Source organism: Parasteatoda tepidariorum, chromosome 5, assembly GCF_982258835.1.
Source record: "Parasteatoda tepidariorum strain Cologne lab strain chromosome 5, Ptep-v5.0, whole genome shotgun sequence".
In the NCBI taxonomy this organism is placed as follows: Eukaryota; Metazoa; Arthropoda; class Arachnida; order Araneae; family Theridiidae; genus Parasteatoda; species Parasteatoda tepidariorum.
This window is the reverse complement of record NC_141759.1, coordinates 72,640,301-72,664,874: the sequence shown is the minus strand read 5'-3', so window position 1 is coordinate 72,664,874 and position 24,574 is coordinate 72,640,301. Positions and strand designations below refer to the sequence as shown.

Here is a 24,574-nt window from a genome sequence, read left to right as displayed (position 1 = left end):
TTTGTTTTTCGCTGCGTGATTTAATATTAAACAGAGTTTGAAATTTGGCAACAAAATCAAAATGTTTGTTTATTTTCATTTTTTCCGCTCTTTTCCGTTTCGTAACATAGTTCGCAATTATTCACTCTTCACTGTGAACATCTGGTTTGTCAAGTTATAAATTTCGCAATTAATTTATAATTAAGAAAATAATACGGAGGTTAAAAATAAATGAGGTTGCTTGTCATTTATAATACAAGCGTATTTTTTTTCGTCTTACATTTCCAGCTGACATTAAATCGGTAATATGAAACGGATGGGCGTGGAAATTATTGGCATGTTTAATCGTTTGCAGTAATAAACTCTTTTGATCGACCTTTTTCAGTGTAAGTGTAGTTTTTTAATCTGTTAATTTATTATTTTGTTATAAATTATTTAGATGTTATACTTTTCTTGCAGTTCAATCGTTAATTTAATAAGCAAGATGTGTTCGGTACCATGTGGCCGTGTTGGCTATTGGCTTAGTGAAAAGAAGGGAAAGAAATTTAATTTGGTAGAAATGGCAGATGTATTTAGGTAAGATTTTAATTAAACAAGGGGTACATTATGCTACTTTGTATTAATATTTTAGTGCTTTTTTTTAGTGCAGTTATATTTTGTCCAGGACAAATGTTTGAATAATAATGATAAAAGCGTAACAGAAATTTCTGTCAGCATTTTATTGTGGATTATTTTTCCATCACTGTTTGCTGACCACTATCAAAACTTAATTTCCTTTTTTATGTTATAGGCGGGGCACAATAATCAAATTGCTAGGCTAGATTGTGATACAAATAAACTGTCATTTGATTTTTTACGTGGTTAAATAATCAGCTGACTTAAATCTTGCTTAGTTTTAACCATTAGTTACTGTAATGCATGAGCAGTTTAAGCTATCACTAGATTTAAATATTGATTATTTACTGACATGATTGATTGATCATAATCATTGATTTTATTATGATTTAAAGCAAGTAATATTTTTTAAAAATAATGTTTTTGATTAATAAAAAAATATTGATTATTATTATAATTTATCAAAAACAGTGTATACAAATTTAGCAATTTAAATATATATATATATATTTTTTAATGAAAATTTTTATGTCATAGAAAATTCCATACAGATATATGCATTTCATTTAAGTTATTTTGCTATTAACTATTTTTGAAAATACATTGGAATAATTTTATAGAGTAATTTCTTAGAAGCAGCAGAGAATACTAGAATGTATTTGAAAAAAAAATGGAGAATATTCAGAAAAAAATTATTTTATTATCAGAGTGGTTTAAAAAATTATTTTGAAATTAACTTGACAAAACAGATAATATCTTTGGTTTATGCATTTTTTTTCCTTCTTTTTTTTTAACTTTCGTTCTTTTTCTTTTTTTAAATATTATAAATATATTCCGTAATATAATATTTTAATAGAAAAACTAAATTTGTTTTAAAAACATAAGGTAGCAAACTTAGTTTATGAATTAAATATAATTATTGATAAACTTAATGGTAGGTTAACTATCAAAATTTATATTTGAATAAGAGTGATCAATTATTAAAAATGTAATTATACCACAAAAAATGTTAGATAAAAAAAAAACTTTTTTTATTACTATTATTACTAAGTGATGTGTATTTATATGGTTCTTTATTTTTTATTTGTAAGCATATATAACTTTTAAATTATTGGGTTTAGTGTGTTAAATAATTTTTCTTTAATTTCTTATTTCTTAAAACCAACAAAATTAGCATGCTATTATTTATGTGTATTAATTTTATATATTTTTGATAAAATAATTGAAAAAGAAAAATGATTTTAATCAACTAATTATTTAAAAAAAAAAAATTTTAATCAATAACCATACTGTTAAAGCTTAAATTTTTTGTTGTAAAAAAGAATGACAGAAGCTGCAGGTAGCATTTATACCAAATGAAAAGATGCAATTATAATAAAAGCTAGAATATTTAGTACAATTTATTTCCATTCAAAACTATTACAAATAACCCATATATAGTCCATGTTCTTTAACTACAACATACCATTACAGCTACCGTTCTATTTTAAAGACTTATATATATTATTTAAACCATTATTTTCTTCATTTTTATGTAATTTCATTTTTATTTATGTTACTATATAAATATAAAACTAAAACATCTTGAATCCTCATTGAATGATGGAGGAATGACATGAATTTTGTTCCTAAGTGGTCGTAATTTACATTCATTTGTAATCTGTGTAACTTTCTTTTCAAAAGTTACAATGACTTTATAAATCAATCAATTGCTCTTGTTTGAAAATTTTATTTATTTATTTTCCCCCCTGAGATGTCAGTAACTAGTTTATTTTTTAAATAAAGTATGGTCTTCATGATTATTTTGATGTATGTTATTTTAGAAAAGCAGCACATTTTTTTAATGTATTTTTCAGCTATAAAATTGTGTTTTAAAGGGTATTTTTATGTTTCCATCAATATAGAAAATAAATTGGATTATTTCCAATTTTTCTGTTAGTTACCAAATTTTTATTAAAATGAAGAATAGCTTTATTAAAATTAGTGAAGTATATTTTTTAAGCACTCTGAGTTATGTTTATGGCATTTTTTTTGCACTTGTGATTACATTCCCACTTTAAAATGTTCATTTTTGTCCATCTCAGGCTTGTTATAGCAAGCATCAACTGTATTTTGATTTTGTCTGTAAATTATATTAAGTTAAAAGATGGAGAAAAAATTCTTACTTCAAAGGTTTTAATTTTAAACTTTTATTGTTTTGTCTGCATGAAAAAATGAAAAGAGTCTCATAGTTAATATAACTCTTTGTCTGCAATTTATATGTAATCAATTGTCTAATTTAAATATATATGTCAAAATCAATTATTTTTTTCCCCCTTTCAATATCTTAGTGATATTCTTGGCACAGTAGCATAGAGTTTTGATATTATACCGCGAGTACTTATTTGAGAAAGATCTTCATATTTCCATGTATTGTCCTTATCAAATTTTTCTAAAATCAGTTTTTATTAGAAAATGTTATCTACTTTTTCATGTGTTGCTTTTAACTTAAACATTCCATTTTTGATAGTTTAATTATAATTCTAGTATTCAATGATTTAATTTCTTAAATAATTATGTATTATTATTTTTTAGGGCAGCTGGTTTTGAATTAATCAAGGTATGTAGGTATTATTTTTGAGTTTGTTTATTTTATTTGATGAATATGATCTGTTAATTGTAATGTGAAGGTGCAAACTTCGTTGCTAGAAAATTAAGCTTTTATATGGTCAAAAGGTTTTGTTCTCAATTTTGCAGTATTTTTATTAATCAGGGGTCTGTCCAGGCCGAATTTACTACCGTTTAGCGGTACCTTCACAAATTCAACTTTAGGAAAAACGGTAGTTTCACAAATTCAATTTAAGGAAATTTCACAAAATACTTTTTCTTAAAATTTTATTTTTGTATCCCTTAAGAAACGATAAATCCATATTTTTGTGTTGATTTTTTAATATAATTTTTAATCTTTCACAAATTATGTCTAAATTTTCACAAAATAGGTACCTCTCAGAAAAACCTAGACAGACCCCTGTTAATGATAAATCATTTAACACGAGAATGAGTACCGGAAACTATACTACAGAAGAAATTAGTTATGTTACATGCATTGCATTAACTGCTATGTGTTTCATCTTTGGATTAGATATTCTTAAAATAAAATATTTTTAAATAAATACAAAAAATTTTTTATTAAGTGTAATTAAATTTATAATTTTGAAAATTAATTTAAACTGTATATAAGGGTATTTTAGTATATTGCTGTATTGAAAGTTTTATTAAAATTAGGATTATTAATGTTACTCTCATATTTTATAAATATATTTTTAGTTAGCAGCAGTATAATTTATTTGAAATTGTTTAAATTTTGTTCTGTTTCGTAATGATTTTTTTTCTTGGTATCACGATTTAATTGCATACAAACTTCTATTACCCCGAGTACAGGGGTGCAGTATATGCCCAATCATGCATGCAAGGTTCGGGGGAGATTCAGGAAGTGCCTGGAAAAATTTTTACTCTAATTAAATTTTTAAAAAAGATAGCTTCGGAATTTTTTATTGTAAAAAAAATGTGTCTGTTTACAAATTATAATTATGTTATTTTTAATATGTGCTAGTTAATTCAAGAATTGAGCAGTGTTTTCATCATAGAAAAAAAATGGGTGAGAATTTCTCACCCTTTCTCAAAAACAGGGTGAGATTTCAGAAAGTTAAGTGAGATTTCTAAAAACTGAAAAAATACAAATAGACTTGAAAAAAAAATTTCTTTTATTATAATACATTTTTAACGCCTTCTATTTTTTAAAGCATTGAATATTTTTGCTGCATCATCATAGAAAATTTTGCCTTTACTAGGTATTTGTCCATCTTACATTAGTGCATAAAAAAATTTGAACGTCTTACATGAAAAAACCATACCTACAGTAAACACGTGATTGCAGAAAAATGTGTTCTGAAAGTGGTTCCGTGGTTCGGAGGGGTTGTGCTCTGTTGTTCGAAAAGGTTCTGAACAATGCTAGTAAAGAGGGAAGCTAGATAACGGGGCAAGTGTTGAAAATAATGAAGATCCAGGAAGAAATGTGAAACGGATTTTATTCTAAATGACGTAATTCGAAGCTTTTTCCAAAATGCGAGAAATTCGCGAATTTTGAAATTAATTTATAGAATGCGCGAATTTCTCGCGGTAATCATTTTTTAATGCGAGAAAAGAAAAAAATATGCGAGATTCTCGCGTTCTCGCGCTATAGTGAAAACACTGGAATTGAGTAAAGTGAAATGAAATATTTTTTTATGCTTGAAAGATATTTTTTGTAGCAAAAATCAAAATACAAACATTAATTTCTAAAACTATTTTGAAAAAGCTATTTTTATTATAAAAAAACACTATGATTTTGAGGGAAATTTCAAACCAATAAAACTTTATTCTAGGGAAATATTAGGCTCTGAGAATTTACTGCACTCCTGAATTTTTTTTTCTATGCATAAATTGCAATGACCTGTAAATTTTATTTATGAAAAGACTTATGATTAAATGGTATGATAAATTTGTCATTTCAATTTCAGATTGATTTAAGGAAACCTTTGGAAGAGCAAGGACCTTTTGATGCAATTGTACACAAAATATCTGACATAGTTGTGAAGGCTGATGCTGGAGATGAGGAATCAAAACAGATTTGCAAAGCATTTCAGGTAAGTTTATGACCCAAAACGTTTCACAATTATATCTCAAAAGAAAAAGAAATAACGAGCAACAATACTCTGAATATATATATAATATTCCTCTATGATTATGTTACTGCCTAAAGTCATAGATTAAGAACCTGGAAGTTAGTCCACCAAGTTTAATTGCCTTTTATAACTGAAAGCAAATAAGCAATAAATTTAACAGTTATTAATAAGTATTTTTTATATTTCAAACAGGGTTCCCCTGGGTCAGAGAGAACAGGGAAAACCTAGAATTGTAAGGGAATTTTATTTTGACTCTGAAAAGTAGGGAATAGTTAGGAAAAGTTGCAATTTAAAAAAAAAAAACTGGAAAATTCCTATATCATACCCGGAAAATGATCAGCCTTAGAATTGTCAATAACAGTAATCAGTAATTGCGATTCGATTTAAGTGATTCTAACATATATTACAATTATTTTATAAAATTCCACCTCTTAGTGAAACTTTTCCATGTTTTCCCTTTTCATTCTTATGTTTTTACTCACAAAATCAAATATTTAATACTAAAAATAAATAAAAAATCAAAGTTTTCTCATGAAAAATAGCAAGGTTTAGATAAACTATGGCATGAATTTTCATTAAAATTTACCTGTTGTTATACCTGGAAAAGTCATGGACTTTTTTTTACTGAAATTGAGTGGGAACCCTCTTTAATGTGAAGCACTACTCTTTTAATTTCCTGTTGTTAATCAAGGACTGTTACTGAGTATAATTTTGAGACCAATAGCATGTTGGTGGCAACATGGTCTATATTGCACACCTGTTGCTTTTATTTTTCATACTAACTGGTTCCCAAAGATTAAGAGCTACGTGGGGTTCTAGCTTCAATCAGGAATAGAATTTTCGTCCTTCATGGTGGCAGCTCAGTGGCCTAATCAATGTGCCATCGCAGTTTTTTCATGTATTTTACTTATGCATATATGTTTTCTTGAAAGATATTTAATAACGATAAAAATATGCATAAAATGTTAATTTAAATGCTAAAACTTACATATATCAGGGCTTTATAATATGCATCTATCATTGAATATATTTGACACCACAAACACTTTTTCTTGTTAAATAAAAATCAAACTTATGACATAATACAATATTCAAAGGTTTTTGAAAGATCCAGGCACTTATAAATGTTGCATTGGTTAGAGTGCCAAAATATATGCAAATGTTTTATCAAGAATTGAAAAGTCTCTAACTTTAGAAAATTTTTCTAACCTCGTGATGGATTTCTATGGATAGTCTGCACTAAAGTTAAAATAGAAATGATACATTATAATTTCGTGATATACATTATAATTTCATTTAAAACTGATTATAAAAACCAATTTTGAGGGATAAATTTTGTGAATGACAATTTAATAAAAGAAAATCTAAAATTCAAGACAAGTAACTAATCACTTGGGATCTGACAGACAATAGAAAAAATCAAGGAAATTATGTACTAAAATAGTAAATAGTGGACATTAAAATCAGTTATTACTGTTGTAATTTTACTCTGTCTGTTTTAAATGAGTTAAAAAGAATATTTCTCTTAAAAATTGTCTGAGGAGCCATTTTGTTTCTGATAGTAACTAGTCAATTGTTTACGATTTTTACAATTAAATAAGCCAACAAAGTAAAGAGCACATAAATAGCTTAAAATTATTGTGTTTATAATATATTTTGAATTAAGCAGGGTTCCCACGGGTCAGGGAGAATAGGGAAAGCCTGGAATTGTCAGGGAATTTTATTTCAACTCCAAAAATCACGGAACGGTCAGGGAAAGTTGCAACTTTTTTACAAGAACCTGAAAATTTCTTCATTATACCTGAAAAAAAAAACAGTCTTAAAATAGCCAGTAACAATACTCAGTTGTTGAGATTTGAGTTAAATAATTCTAACATTTATTACAATTGTTTATTGTAAAAGTTGCACATTTTAGTCAAACTGAAATGCTTCCTTCCTCATATAATATTTATTTTACAGTGAAATTCTAATACTTGGTATTACAAATAAAAGAATCAAAATTTTCTGATGAAAAATTTCCTAGCATAGATAAAATATGGTATTGATTTTCATTGAAATTTACCTGATATGCCTGGAAAAGTCAGGAAATTTTTTTCTTTCTGAAATTGAGAGGGAACCCTGATTAAAATTTTTATTTGTTTTGATTAGAATTTAGTACTCTAGCTTTTATATTTGTTTTAGGACTATGTTGATAATCATCCAAATCTAATAGTGATTGATATTTTGGCCAATGTCAGAAAGCTGCTTGATCGTTACAAACAATATAAATTGGTTGCAGAAAGTGAACTTTGCCAGAAAGGTAATTTTTTTCCCCATTATAATTGAGCAAACTAAAATCTCTTGTGATTTTTTTTTTTTTTTTTTGCTTACATTTAACATTGCTAATTTTTCTTCTTGAAAATGTTTAATTGTTAATAAGAATTTCATTCAATAAATGAACTTATTTTATGTTGTGCTTATCAATCTGTTTATTGCAAACTGCACTTTGCTCATCAGATAAATGCAGCCTTAAGTTTTAAATTAAATACATTATATGGACACTTTCACAGTATAAAAGCTGAAACTTTTGTGTAAAAATTTACTGAATTAGCAAGGTACAATCCTGAATAAAGTGTAAAATTGATCTTTAAATTGAAATCTTTTAAAAATTAAAAGTTGGGGGCAAATGCTTCTTTTGTTATTGCTAAAAAATTAATTGGATATCTAGCATAAAATTACCATTAGTAGCTGCTTATCTGTAAAAAATCTATATTATATAAAACGCTAATACGTACGTATGTATGTATCAATAAAACCGATGATATTTCTTTTCTCGCGCTGGCAACAGTTTTCATTTTTAATTGATTGGATTCGGCGCGCAAGAGCACGTAGTGAGCATCATATGGCTAATCCATGTTATATAAAACGCTAATATGGTTTAATTGATAGGCTTCGGCGCGCAAGAGCACATAGTGACCAAAATTAAGGTTTAGAATTGCTTCGGAGAAATTTGAATTGTTAACAATGACTTAAACAAAAAGTTTTATTTTAACTGATAAATACTATATTATAATTTTAACTTTTTCTATGACTATACTCATTTTCTTACTCTTTGTTTTTTATACATTTTATATTTTTGTGATAAAATAAAGAACTTACAGTTGTTCTGCTTCTGAACACTGATGAAAACGCAAAATGATGGGCTTCATCAATAATCAAAAATATATACATTTATTTTACAAATTCCATATTAGGGTGTCGCCATTCAGAGACTTAAAAATACAAAATTATCTTTAGCGAAGCCGATGCTTTACATCCGGCGTTCAGTGGCAGACTACTATTTCATATTGTTTTACAACACATGGCTTTAGCCCTTTTGTGGGAAAGAATTTAAAACAAAACTTACAACAGTTACTTTTCTCAGCAACTGAAATTTAGAATAGTGTGATTAAGAAAAATATGTGAACTGTTTGCAATTTCAAATTAATATTGAAATGTACAGGTTTAGAATTTTCTACAGTGAAAAGTTTTCTGAACTTCAGTGTTCAAAAAAGTATACAAAAGCTAGACGTTAAGAACGTATCCAATGAGCGAGTAAAGCGAGTATCGGATTGCGAAGCAATCCGAAATGAACTGCGAAAGCAGTTCGGGGGGTTGGCAAGCAGGGGGCGAAGCCTCCTAGTAAGTGAATAAAATGTCAACTATTCTAATGTCATTATAAAAGAGATGTATTTTTCTCTCTTTAGAATTTGTTTTTATTCCACCATTTGTTGAGTTGACTACCAAAAATGTTTCTGTAAATTTGGAGAAAATGAAGGCAGCTGGTGTTGATTTTCCTATAGGTAAGGTATTCTTCTCAAACTTTATTAAATGAAAGAATATTTTATGTTGTTTCTCAATTATTACGCTATTATAATTGTGATGCTATAATATTCATTTTTTTTTGGAACCTCTCATAGTGTTTATTGTTATTATACTCTCGCACAATATGATTAAAAATTCTAATATTGAAGTGTTTTATTTCTGAAATGGAATTTTGTTATTTTTTTATAAATTATGCATTGTGTTCTTAATTTTTTTTTACATTCTTTTAGGAATGCATAATTTTTGTCCACCTGGTTAAACTAATCAGTGTCATGCATTTTCTTCTCAACTTTTTGTCTCAAAAATCCATCAGTCAAAAAAATTTTATCAAATAATTCCTAGTATACTATTATTAGTATAATCCATTTTGTATGATCAATTTCAATTATTTTTTTACTTAATTGCGAAATAATTTTTTGTTGTTTTTCTCATTTTACTAAAATGTCCTGATGGTTTGAAAATGTATTTACTTTTTCATTTTTCACTTGTGTAATAATAGACATTAGCTAAAGTTTGTGTGGTCCATTTAAACAGGAAATTATCATTTTTAAAGCTTTTGCTAATTATTTGAAAATAATGAATCATTTCCACAACTGACAGTTTTTCACAAGTATAAGTTGCATACAGATTGTCTATGCTTAAATCATAGGTTCTCAACCTTTTTAATGTTGCCGCCCCCTCAAGGAGCAAAAAACATTTCAACGCCCCCCTTTGTTATTTAGACTAGAGCATGGGAACGGAGGGACGTGTGCTGTGTTATGAAAGACAAAATTTTTAAGCAATATTTTTACGCTTTAAATTTGTTTGGTTTTTAAAAAAAGAATAAATTAACTAGATAATTTTCTCACGGCAGGTAATCACAGTCTATTTGTTATGATCAAAATAAATATGTTTAATGAAGAAAAAAAATACAACAAAGAAACCTATAGTTAAAAATAATAATTTATTCTTAATTAGATAATTAAAAAAACACCCAAAATAATTTTTTCCACTAAAAAGTAATATTAACGAAACATTCAAGTAACTATGTTAGTGGGATGATTGTACTTAATGGTTCAGACAGTAATTCCTTAACACTCGGTTTAATACTTTTAGTGAGATGAAGACGCAAATACCCTCGTTGCACAATTTCAAGTCGATTTCTCCTTTTTGTGACAAGATCCGTAACAGTACTGAATCCCCGTTCAACAAATTAGGAGGCAGGGAAGACAATTTTTAAAAAAATTTAACGATTGTCTACAGTCCAGGATAGAGACGACTGATGTTACCTTTTAGCAAAAATTCTGTGACACGATCACCATTTTAAAGTTTTATTAGTTAAAAATTCGACCAATTCCTCGTAAATCTGAACCTCTGCTGTTTCAATATTTACAAAAGGGTTCAAAACTCAAAAGTCCATTGAGGGACTTCTAGAGAACAAAACGTCTTTAAAAGGGTCAGAAAAGTCCATGTGCCAAGAGTCAAGGTGTTGACAATATTCTTATGCGTCATCAGAGAGAATTTCACCTGCTTGGCTGAACTCTTTCCAACCAAAATTCTGCTTCCACAAAATGAGTTTTTTTAGAAAGGCTGAAATAACTGATTTTGTAGGGATCAAATTGAGTTCGTTGCCTTGAAATTTTAAATTAACCGCCACTAAATTTTACAGATAAATCAGCCAAAGTCTTTCATAAATTCTAGCAATCTGTCTCTCAGAGCTACATTTCTGTTTTCGAGGAACTCAAGCACAGAGTCGAAAAGATTCCAATACCTATTGAGACAGAAGCTTTTGGAAAGCCAGTGAATCTCGGTTTATAGTAGCAAGCGTCTGGATAATCAATCATAGACAGCATTACTGTGAATTTTGTTCACAGCAGATATGGCATATTGCAATGATTGATGTAAACGGTCACTGAGATTTTTTCCTACTAAATGCTGTCTGTCAATCACGCAGTGAACAGTTAAAATATCTGGTACCACCCTGTCCAAAAGGACAATAAACTCACGATGTCAACCCACCATTGCAGGAGCCTATCAGTGGCAATGGACATAATATTCGCAAGAGGAATGTTTTTCTCTTTAAAATAATCTTCGACAGTATTAAAAATAGATATACCTTTGATATCTATATGATCAAGCTTCTTGCAAAAAGCATATCTTGAATAATGTTTCCTACCTTTACAAACCGGACCTATGCCTACATTACCTGGCAAGGTTGATTCATCAAATTAAAGGAAAAATTCGTTGGATATCAAAAATTTTCTGGAAGAAATTTGAACGTCTTCGGCCATCTCATCATTTTGTCACCGTACTGAATCGTCGTTTATGGGATGTTTTTTTATTGCATTGGATGCGGCTGGCTGGTGTAAAACAGTTACTTAAACTTCCTTGATAACCAGCAGTATCAACTCTACTTCGATGGTATGAGCTTTCCCACATTTAGCTATAAATTTTGATATATTATAAGAAGCTATCAATCCATCATCTCATTTTTGTGATGAGGTTGCTAGTAACCCTGAGACCGAAGATGCCTTCAGAAACGTGAAACAAGATGTGTTTGAGAAAAGTGACAAATCTATATTTTGTTTGTCAGGATAAGTTTTTTGCAAATGCTGCTGCTAACGGTATGATTTCATTACCTCATTAGATAAAACTTTATTACAAAGTAAACACATGGGTAATTGAGAGTTCAACAGTGATTGTACAAATCCCAACTTCAAGCACGTGGCACTGTATTGATGACACTTCTTTTTGTCAATCGACATTGTTAGTGTAAGCAAAATGCAGACGATGAAAGAAAATCAACTATTTCTCAAAATTAATAAATAATTTATGATAAAGAACTAATTCGCGCACGTACCTGGCCAAATAAACTATGAGACTAATCAAAACTGGGCAAAAAACCGCAAGGAAGCTTAAGAAACACGGGTCCAGTCAAACATTCATACTGAAAGCGCATGCACTTCAATTTCCACCAAATGGCTTGAATGAATCAGAGGCAAAAACTACTGACTCATGCGCTGAGCTGTGTTGGTTTGGATCGAAGAATAGGTGTCTTTTAAGTTTGTTTTATAGCTGGTACAACGGTGTATCGGATAATCCTTATTTATTATATTAATTTAATCTTTTTTTCTTTAATATTAATTTTAGATTAATTTTATTTATCAAATAAATCTTAATTCAATAATTTTATTTGTAAGTTTTAAAATTTAATTTGAATGACAAAACATGCTCATCGCCCCCTACCTCCCAAAACATATCCAACGCCCCCCTATCGCCCTTAAACAAGTTCACCGCCCCTCAGCATACTCCCACCGCCCCCAGGGGGGCGGTATCGCCCCCGTTGAGAACCAATGGTTTAAATTAAACAGTATTGAAGGTGACGAAAAGGCATAACAAAGGTAATTTCTGTAAAAAGAAAGTTGAGAAAAACTAAATTTGTGCTTGTACAAAAATATTTCTTTATTTTCCCTACTTATTTTCTAGTAAAGCTACTGTTATAGTATTCTTAGTGCTGCTAGACAATGTAAATTTTAGTATATAGTCTGTAATAATTGTCATATTAGTCAAGTAAAAATATATTAGTTTAGTTAGAATATATTTTCGCAATTTCTTAAAATTCTTCTTTAAACTCTTTGGTGTTAATTATCAAACTTAACAACACTAATATATTTTATTAAAAATAATTTACATTTTAAATAGATGATGTAAAATAAATTAAAATTTCATTCTATTTCAGTATGTAAACCTACATTAGCTCATGGTGCACCTATTTCCCATCAGGTATGAATCTTTTATAAATTTGTTTATTAGTTAGTATTTGCAAACTAATTCATCTTAATAAACATCAGAATACTTAATAATAAATACATTAAACTCAAACTTAATTAAAAAAAATAATGCTCCTATCGATTTGAGTTTTTTTAAATGAAAAAATTATTATGTAGTTAATCTTTTTGAAGTAAATATCTAGCTGTTTTTTTTTTTTTTTTTTTTTTTTTTTTAAAGTTTTTTTTAAACATTATTAACGTGTTTGCAACAGTAAATCTTAATCTTAACCATGAATTGAAACTGCATTATTTATTTATTTATTCTCAATGAGAAATGTTTCAATCTAATTATCTAATTGTCTGTTAGTATTTTACTATTTATTTTAATTATTATTTCCTGACTTAGAAAATTAAAATTAATACAAACTTAAATCGAACAATTTTGCACCATCCATCATTTAAATATTAAGTCTTCTTTTTTCGTGACTGGATATTTAGATTAATTTTTTTTTAGCTTGAATTAATCATCGCCATTATTTCTGTTATTTTTGTAAAGCTCATTAGTTTAAAGAAAGATAAGTACGATTACTTGTGATTTATATGATTTGCAATTATTGCTGTGATTTTTACGATTACACACAAAGACTAATATAAGTGTGATAATTTATATACAAATATGAATATTACAAATGCAATATCGTTAATACAATAAATTAATGAAAGGTTGCATTAAAGAGTCAAAATTTTTCTTCATCATAAGAAAAAAAGAATTCCCTTCGCATTTTCTATGCTGTTATTAAAAAAACCTCTTTTAACAAAATGAAACTTTCATTGATCCTTGATTTCACAAAATATTTTTGATTTGAATGTGATAAACATAAGATATAATTGAAGAATATTTAATTTATAATTAAAATATTTCATTTTTGTTTTTTTAATCAATGCTGAAACTGTGTACTTCATGTCTCTTCATTTTTTTTAGATGAGTCTTATCTTTAACAAAGAAGGTTTGAAGGATATCTCCCCTCCTTGTGTTGTGCAAAAGATAATCAATCATAATGCTGTCCTTTATAAACTGCTAATTATTGGTGATAAATATTTCATAATTGAAAGACCTTCACTGAAAAATTTGTATGCTAGTGGTAAGTGTAATTTTTCTACTTATTAATTTTTTTGTAATTAAAACTTTTTTAGCACTTATATTTTTATATTGTTTTCATTTACTTCATGCAACAGGGTGCATAGTGTTTTTGAAAAGTGCTTAAAGGTGCTTATTTTCGTTTTTTAGAAAACCTTGAGGAGTATTTTTTTATTGGATATTTTTAAAAATTGCTTAATTTTGCCATTTCCAAAATGAGATCTTTCTTTACCGTGTCGATTTTTGCCACAAATTATGCAAATAGCATGGTATACATATTGTTCTATTCAGTGTTTTCATGCTTCATTCAACCACAATCCATTTCTACGTACCGTCGTTGCGTAGCATATGAAGGTGCCAATCATTTTACATCTTTGATGAAATATTTGCGGGTTCACATGTGTGTATACTGAGCTAGATTCAGTGGGAAGGATTCTTACACCCTCATGTGCAACTTCACTGCATTTTGCAAGAGATTTTCAATTTCAGGCTTCATTTTTCGCCCTCAGAAATCGATTTGAAAAATCTTTAGAATTTTTGCAGGGGACCAGTTAAGCCTTGTCAAATTTGATTCTCTTAATTAGCAAAGGAAAATTTGATTTCTCTTGTTACTTTGATCATTGGTGGAGCGTCATCGTCTTCATCACTGGCAAGCAAGTTGCCTTTTAGCACTCTTCTATTTATAGATCAGTACCAAAATCCTCATAATTTCCATCTCCCTTTTATTCATTTAATTTAATAAAGATAATTGAGATTTTTTATCTGAAGGACCATCCAATACTTTTTTTTTGTTATTTTTTATTTATTTATTGCTTTTATTATTGTATTATTACTTTTAAAATTTTCGGTGCTCTTAATCTGTTTTATGAAAAAATTCAATAATATTTAGAGACAAGATTTTAACAAAATATGAAGTGAAAGACTTTCACAATTTTAAATTCTGTCAAAACTCTTGTGTTATTCAAATTTGTCATTCCAAGAAATTTTAATTCATCTTTATTAATGATTTGATGTAAAAACAATTGAAGTGAAAAATTCAACTATCTCAGATTTGTTAAATATTATGAGTGTAGGGACCATATACGAATTTACTTCTGACAAAAATGTTTAGGTTCAATACTCATTGTATTTAAATTTTAAAATTATTTAAATTCTTTTTTTATCATTTCATTAAAAAAATACTAAAAATTTAATAAAAATTTATTAGGGGCCATTCACTGTTTCGCATTTGTAATATAAATTTATTAAAGTTTTCTTAGTTGGCTTAATTCTGTACATATCTTTATAAATTAATTCTTTACATTTCTTTATATTCTTTTACATATCTGTACATATTGATGACCAGATTAATAATATTATTAATTTATTTTGATTAGCTTAATGTGAAATGGTTTTCAATATAAAAAAATGCTTTTATGTATACATTTGTGCTTTAATATATTCTGAATTAATTTCTACATTTGTTAGATCTGGACTTAAAATCATAATTAGATAAAGAAAGAGTTTTTAAACCTCATTCAATTGTACTATTTTAATAATTATTTTATTATATTTTAAGTAAGCAAAATTTCTCTTACTATTTATCATAATTCTTATAAGAATTAATTATCATATGCATTGTGTAATAATCTTATAATTATGAGATTAATCCATAAGTAATGCACTCATGCTTATAAAGCTATATAATTATGGGTTTTTATAAGACACATGATAAGAGCTCTAAATCAGAACAAAATTTATGAGAAAATGTTTATTACAAAATAAATTATATGATTATTTTTTATTCAATTCAGTTTTATGATTTTTTTTGTAAACCTGATAATTTTTTAAGCGCCTTAATAAACAAAGATGGAATTGCAATAAATATGCAATAAGAGCTATCTAATGATTGTGGTTGGTAAAATACAGATAAATGTTGCTTTTTTTGCATAAAGTTATACATTCTAATTCAGGGATGATTGTATTTCAAGTTTTTTGTATTATTCAGAAAATAGATTTTTTCTGTGTTATAGATCTTTCATGTGAACAAATTTTGAGTTATTCAATGAAAAAAATAATGAATTGATGATAATGATAATCAACGTTTTCTTATAGGTTGAATGACAATTAAAGAACTAAGGAATGTTTAGTATTATAAAATATATTTATGAAAAATAAATAAAAGTGAGATGACAGGGATTTGAACTTTCTCTTTTGTGAATGAAATTACATTTTTTTCTTCTATAATGTAAAGAATTAGTACACTAAACAATAACATTAAAAAACGAGCCATTCAAAAATTCCAAAAGTAATCGGATTTAATAATAAAAAATAAATAAAAGTAAAACAAGGAACAGAATTGAGTACAATGAAAAGATCTATAATTCAAAGTGAGACAAATCTCATCTTCTGATATTCTTTTCAAACACTATTATTTAGCTTCCCCAATATTCATAGTTTATTCTTCTCCCGAAAGTTCGTTTTTCTTTAACTGCTCCTGTCTTTTCCAAATCTTGTAATGTACTTATTGAGACGGAATAAATGTTTAGCTATCAGAGAAGTTGAAAGAAGAAATAAACAATAATTTCATTTTACTATACTCTTTTTTTTTTTTTTGAAAATGGAAAAAGTTATGTTTATTTTGATTTTTAAATATTGTCCAGAAATGGGACTTTGTACTATATGAAAAATCAATGTAGCATATTTATTCCCAATTTTTCTTTTATTTGGCTACAATAAAATTAATAAATTTTATTAAATCTAGTTGTTTTTAACTTGTAAGTAAGAAATATAATAAAAGGATTTTTTTTTTCTTTCCCCTTTTCCATTTTAGATCAGAAGACAATATTTTTTGATAGTAATGATATATCTAAACCGCACTCAGCATGTGAATTGACAGAGGTTTGTGAAACTAATTTTTTTTTCATCTTACATTTTCCTTTACTCTAAAATTTACTTCCTTTTTATATTTTATGCAGGGTATCCGCGCACCTGGAAAGTCATGAAAAATCATGGAAAGTCATGAATTTCAGTATTGAACAAAATTTGTCATGAAAAGTCATGATTTTTGCTGTTTTTTTGAAAAAAATCATGGAAAGTCATGGATTTTGGTATTCTAGTGTTGCAAGTACTGCGCCAATTGTGGAAACCTGGGCCTATATGCTCCAAATTGAAGTAGTAGGCTTAAATTGCCTCGATCTGAGCCAAAAGGTATATTTTCCCCTGGGTATCGCCAAGTCACAATTTTGCGGCAACCAAGCTACTGCTATGTGATGGGTTGCTCTGGATTCAGTGGGAAGGATTCTTGCACTCTCATGTGCAACTCTGCTTCATTTTACAAGATATTCTAAATTTCAGGTTTCATTTTCCACTCTCTGAAATGGAACCGAAACTTCCCAGGAATTTTCGGGGACCGACTAAACATTGCCAAAGTTTAATAACAAATGAAAATTTTATTTCTCTTGTTTAATTTCATTGTTATTGAAGTGCCATCGTCTTCGTCAATGGCAAGCTTATGGCCTTCTTGCTCTATTCTATTTATAGAATAGTACTCATGATCTTGGAATTAACTTGGGGACCATTCACTAAGTACAAATTTTCATGTTGATCCTCAGAGCAGTCAAGAATCAAAAAGCTTCATAACCTCAAAATTTCCATCTCCCTTTTATTCATTTAATTTAATAAAGATAAAAATTAATTAAGTTTCATAAGTGTAATTTTTTTTTCTGAGGGACCATCCACTAATTGCATATTGTTTTTAAACATTTATTACTTTTTTTTACTAATATTTTTTTTTACTCTTATTGCATTTTATTATAGCTTCAATACTCACTGAATTTGCATTTAAAAATTATTTTTTTTATCATTTCATTAATGAAATACTGTACTGGGTAACCAATTTTAATTTAAAAAAAATTAGGGGTCATTCACTAATTTACATTTGTAATATAAATTTATTAAAGTTTGCTTAATTCTTTACATATTTTTATAAATTCCGTATGATCAATATTAATCTTGTTAATGTTTTATTGAATATACTATTACAAATAACATTTTTTTAAATTTTAAGAAAAATATACTCAATAACGTTAAGTAATAGTTAAATTAATTAGGGTTTTAAATTACCTTTTACAGAATTAAATAAAGTAATTATTAATTTAAAAAATAGTATGAGCCACTCAATATTGAATTTATTTAAATTGCTTTTGCCAAAAGCTCTTTTTTAAGTAATATTTCACCTATATTAAATAAATGTTTAGGTTTTTTCCAAACTGAGACACCATTGATTCACTTGCTGTATTATAAAATGGTGTCTCTAGTTTAAGCATTGTTAGGGCGTTTTTTAAAAAGAGTTCTGCTTTTCTTAGTTTGACAGGAAATGACTTAAAATCTTTGGATGTGAAAAACGCAGAAATTTGGCAAAATTCAAATTTAATAGATGTTGGACTAGATACCACAAATACGATGACATCATTATCTTCTTCAGTAAAAAATTCTATGTATTTAGGTGCCAGGTCTATGGCACGTGCAAAAAAGTTATTAAAAGCATTGCCTCTTGAAAATAGGTTACTATACCATCTTAAATTGTTGCATCCTGTGATGAGAATGGAATTCTATTAAGGTAATAAGATATCTGGCAACAGTAACCCCATTCATTATAAAACCTGAAGAGGCATGTTTGTTACTGTTACGTGTAGAACCAGAAGGTTATTCTTGTGACTCAAATGAATATGCACCAATTGATGTGTTTTGGAAAAACTATTTTGTGAAGAAATATAATTTGGGAAATATCAAATATTCTCTTATAACAAAGCTCTTTTGTGCATACCACATGGGAATGCCGATGTTGAAAGAGGTTTTAGTACTAGAGAGGTTTTAGGTTTGTTCATATGTGTGAATAAAAAGCTACTTGACAATAGGGCAAGTTTAAATTTGCATAGTGTTAATGATTTGAGACAAGTTGTGTCACTGGGGATTTAAATAACTTTAAAGTTGACAAAGATATGATTAAAGGAACTCGTGCAGCATTTAAAAATTATTCTGCTTGATTAGAGGTTGTGAAAAAAGAATGTGAAAACACTGAAACTGAGGAAAGCAGATTAAAAGTTGCTGAAATTGATTTGCTAAAAAAATTGAAGGCTTCTCAAGATCTCTTAGCCACTGATAAAAAAATATTGAAGATGGGTTAAATAATAAAGACATGTTTATAGAAAGCGGACAGATCCTCTTATCTGAGGCTAAGTCGAGCATAGCAGAATATTTAACAGAATTGGAAGCTACCAAAAAGAAACTTAATTTGTTTATGCAGGGACCTTTAAAAAGAGAAAAAAATAAGATATGCCATTAATGAACAAAATTGAAAACTCTTGTTTTAATTCTTTTTATTAAATATGCTCCAAATCTTTGTTTCGCTGCTCCAAAATTGCTTTTGTGTTGCTCGAAAGATGCTCCAAAACCATGTTTTGCCACTTGCACCACTGGTCTCCGAAAAATCTAATTTTTAAAATGGAATCCCCCCCCCCAATTTCATCCTGTTCCAAACATCTGAATTCCTAACAAAATCACCACTCAGGCATATTTTATTAGAATATAAAATGATTTTATCATGTTCTTTAAAAATTATGGTGTTCTTTCAAAAAATGAAAGAAAAAACATAATTTCTACATAACAACCATTTCTACATAACAACCATAACAACATTTCTACATAATAAACATTCTGTCATTTAAAAATTCTTATTATTTATTTTATTTAATTTTATCAATTTAAAATTCTAGTTGAAGCAAACCAGTCATTGCAAATTTTTTTTTAATTCCTAAATGAGAACAGAAAAATTAGGAGTATTTCTTTCCTTTCAGATGAACAAGAAAAGTATCTTTAGAATATAATTCTACAGAAAAAAAATTATTTGCTTTTGCATTTTTTTCTAGCTATTTTATTGTTTCAATTCTTTCTTTACTCTGTTTTTTAAATTTAAAATCTATAAATATGAAGATGCAGAGTATAGTTTTGGTTATGCCTTTTATTATGTTATTATAATGCTTTTTTAAATGCATTGTTGCGTTTTTGTCGGAGAAAATAGTAACTTCATTAAGTCATGAAAAATTCTTGGAATTAGTCATGGAAAATCATGAAAAGTCATGAATTTGAAAATCTAAAATGTAGCAGATACCCTGTTTATGGAAACTTTATAAAGTTATTTTTGAAAACCTTTAAAATAAGTTAACTATAAATTAAAGTTGAATATAAATTTTTCAATCATTTTAATATTAACTAAAATTTTTAAAACACTCATCTAAGAAATTAGATACAAGTCTTAAAAATTCAGTCTTACAGCCTTTTAATTAATATTTAATTAATCATGATCAGCTAAAGAAGATAAATTAGTTGGTGATTAATCATTACATAATTATTTTCATGCTGATTTACTGTTTTTCATGTATTTTTAGATATTTTTGAACGTAAAAAATATTTAAATGAATAATTAGAAATAATTATAAGTGCTTTAGTTCTAGCCATTTTCATTAAATATTAATGATTATATAGGCCAGGGGTTTTCAACTTACATATGGCCGTGGGCCACAATTAAAACATCGGTCAAATGGCGGGTCAAAATTTTATATAGGACTTTTTTCTGTTTGAAGGAACATTAAATATTACCGTCAGATTTTTATCAAGTTGTACAAAACAAGCGTATTGAATTACAAATTAAAATAAGAAGTATATTTTTAAGCAATATGCAGGATTAATTTTGTATTTGAATAAATATTTTCTTGGATGCAAAACTTGAGAAAAAAATTTTTTTGTACCATTGGTATGTTAAATTTCACAGAAATGAAGAAAAAAAAATTTTTTTTTCAATGACAGAAAAGTACTTTAAACCCATATAGATTTTTTACAAAAAATGACAACTAATATATTTTAGTTCACGGGCCACAAAAAAGGCTTTGCGGGCCGCCAGTTGGTAACCACTGATATACGCTAATGGTTTCTAATCCAAACATTTTATTAATTTCAGTGTCTTATTTTAAATAAGACTCTACTTTTCTAATTTAAAATTTTAATTATGCCTTGTGAATTCCCTTTTAATTTTTAAATATTTTTATCATTTCACAGTTGGATGCTAATGAACCATATTCACCAGCTGTATTTCCTGAAAAAGAAGCTATGGATAAAATTGTTGAAATCCTTCATGACATTATTGGCTTAAATCTTCTGAATATAGATGTCATTGTTGATAACAAAGGTGGTCGATATGCTATTGTAGACATTAATGTATTTCCAGGTATAATATTTTATGTCTAATATTTTCAAATTATTTAAGCAATTGTTTAATGTTTTTAAAGCAAAAAATAGCTTAAAAAATTTTGCTTGAATTGATAGCAGAGCTTGATTGATTTTAATTTACAACACAATCGCAATTTAATTTGAAAAGCTCAAAATAGCTGCTTGAACTGCTTTAAAAAATAAATATATTTTGTGGAAAAATTTTATTTAAATATTTATTTCTATAATCTTTATTTTTAAATTATGAGCTCACCAATACTACAAATGTTGTCAAAGCTCATAATGTGTTAAAAAAGTATCATATTATTTTCTTGAAGTTTAGTATCAGCCTTTAATCTTCATGCTTAATTCAATTGATATATTCAAAAAAAATTATTAAAAAGAATTACATGTATATTAAAAGGAAAAATTAAATTTTAAGTAATAGGAAAAATATACAGTATAATTTTACTTAATGCTTAGCATTATAAATGCATACAGGTGTGAGATCCAAGTGTGTTTGAAATTAGTTTCTAATACAACAATCCAGCTTTTACATTCTATTGTTCATTATATAACCATAGGTTTTCAATGATTTATTTTAAGTCACTCATGTTGAAAAATCACAAAACTGTGTAAGAAAGCTCATAACATCCTCAAAATCAATAAGCTTGACTCTTAGTTCATAAAATTTTGATTAATTTCATAGACTCAAATTGTGCATTTGGAGCCTTTTTGATTGCTACACATAAAGAAGGTTGAACCTAAACAGGGTTTGGTGTACACGATGGCTGTTTTCTGATATATTTTTTTCTTTATTTAAGTAACATAAATATTGAGTCTGTTCTGTGATACAAAGCTTTCGGAGCCCACACCAAATATTGTCAACTTTTTAGGAGTTTAATGGTTGTTAATCTTTTTACTGTTGATTTTTTGATTAATGCAATTCATAATTTTCATGTGGCGTATATCTTTATTTGATAATAATTCTTTTATATATTTCTTTCAGATGATTAAACTAGAATAAAAAGTTTAAATCTCAAATTTATATGAAATGTTTTTTTGTATTTTTGATAAAAAAAAAAAGAGAGAAATATTGCCAGTGCAGCGTTGTTAAATATTTAGTATTAAAATGAGGAATTTGTTTTCAAAGCATTTGAATTCTACTCAAAATCATTTATTTATAAAAGATAAGGAAAGAATATCTCCACTCTTCTCTTAATATAAAAACTGATGTAAGTTTTCAGTTTGTTTTTGAATGGCATGGTCTGAACAGTTGGAGCGGGCTTCAAAAGCTCCGTTTCTCAGATATTCGAGAACTGACCCAATGTGTAGTACAATGTATAATACGCAGTCTCCTTAATCTATATTTCTTTTATCCCCTTATATCATATTTTTAATTTCTTATATAATGTAACATAAATGTGAAAAAATATTTCAGGCTATCCAGAGGTTCAGAATTTCTACGACCTGTTGTGTGAGTTGGTTGTTAGAAAGATTCAATTCAGATTAACTGGGGATCCTGAGCCGCCTTTTAAACCAGTCCTACTCAATTGCCTTTCCTCACCAGTGATTGCTATGAAGCGAGATCAAAAATTCAGCTTTGACTTGCAAGATAATCATGCCCAGAACTCTTTTAATAACATCCATATGCCAAAATGCTTCTGCTGTCCAATTTCCGGCAGTAGTTGCAATTCTGTTAATCATATGCCTAAGTCTACAACGAATAAATTCGCAGGTGATCAAACTGTTTTGTTTAGCAAACCTAACAATGAATTCACAATGATTCAGAAACACAACGGGGCCCAAGATGATTCTGGAATAGAAACGTCAGATTCATGTGACGAAAAGAAATCGGAGGCTCGTTGTAGAGCAATAAAACACCAACATTCCAAAAATACCATTCATAATTGTGCTATTGTTAGTGAGTCTGATCAATTGATCGATAGTATCTATTATGGTAAATAAGTGCAATTGTGTGCACTTCTGTTTAAATATTTCATCTTTGAATTGTATTTGCTAGTTTGATTAAACGAGCTTTAACATGTTGTATTGTATACATGTTTCTGAAATATCTGTTATATTTATCGTGAGAGATGTACTATTTTCTAAATACAGTAGACTCTCGACTATCTGTTCTTATGTGACAAAAGGGTAGAATGGACAACAAATTAGCCAGATAACACAAAGTTTCACTTTCTATCCCCTCTCTCACATAATAAAAACTAAAACACTTATTACACATTTTAAAGTAAATGATTGATATAAAAATAGTCAATGTTTATTTCGTGTAAAAAGTTGTTATAAATTTGAAAAGTAATGAATGGGAAGAGTTAAAATGTACACTGCTTTTGTGTTCCTCATTTTTTCCTCCTCTATGAGTTTTGCAAACAACCAATTCCATCATTTCTCAATTTTTACAAGACCGAATAGTCGGGAGCCTAATGTATTCTTCAGATTCAGATACCTAGCATTAGTTTTATTTATAAGCTGGTATAATATTTAGTTTTAATTTAAAACATCTTTGTGTGGGAAATATAACCTGCAGTTGATTTTCTGTTTAACTTTTAGATGCAGAAGAATAAGATATAGGTTTTATCTTTCCTATATATGTATAACATATAATTTTAAGCAGAAATAAAAGTTAATTCTTGAGAATTTTGTTTAGATCTGTGGAACATACAGTGTGCAAAGTTATTTTTAAAGGCTAAAACATTTTTATCTCAAAAGTTTTGTTAAACAAAAAAAAGACATTTAAGGTATTTTATCCTTTTTTTTTTTTTTTAATATTGATCTTAAATTGACAGCTGAGCGCTAAGTTTTTTCTCCTCGTTGTATGTCTCTTTTTAAAAAAATTAAAACTGAAAAAAAATCTAAAAATTAATTTGTTTGAAGAAAAAATGTAAGTAATATTAACTTGTTTAACATATTTGCATATTGTTGTTTACTTATTTTTATTTGTGATGAGATGAATTCTTGTTGCATTTGTTTGTTGTGTTTATATAAAGTTTAAGCTATGCGTTTCCATGTAGTGTAGATGTGTGTGTTGTAATATACTTAATAGATACTGATTATTAATATGTAATTTTATTTAATATATTTAATTACTGGTAAGTAATTTTTTTAAATCTTTATAAAATGAAAATTTTTCTATGACTGTCATTGTCATATGTTTTTAATGCCTTAAATTTCAATTTTTATAAAGAAACTTTTTCTTTAAAATATTACTAATTTTTAATTTTTGTGCCTGTTTTCTTCCAGCTCTGAACTTTCATTTTTTTAAGACTTATTGTTTTTTATTA

General features: G+C 27.6%; 1 protein-coding gene across 1 annotated transcript; it reads left to right on the top strand.

The window, feature by feature from the left end:
- Positions 1 to 58: 58 nt before the first annotated feature.
- On the top strand, positions 59 to 23,930 carry LOC107453142 (inositol-tetrakisphosphate 1-kinase). The gene is made up of 11 exons (XM_016069838.5): positions 59 to 365; positions 439 to 555; positions 3,169 to 3,193; positions 5,133 to 5,258; positions 7,479 to 7,596; positions 9,023 to 9,118; positions 12,859 to 12,902; positions 13,872 to 14,031; positions 16,840 to 16,907; positions 21,123 to 21,291; positions 22,714 to 23,930. Exons 2-11 carry the CDS (start codon positions 464 to 466, stop codon positions 23,238 to 23,240), a joined length of 1,425 nt encoding a protein of 474 aa, XP_015925324.1. The 5' UTR covers positions 59 to 365; positions 439 to 463; the 3' UTR covers positions 23,241 to 23,930.
- The last annotated feature ends 644 nt before the right edge of the window (positions 23,931 to 24,574 follow it).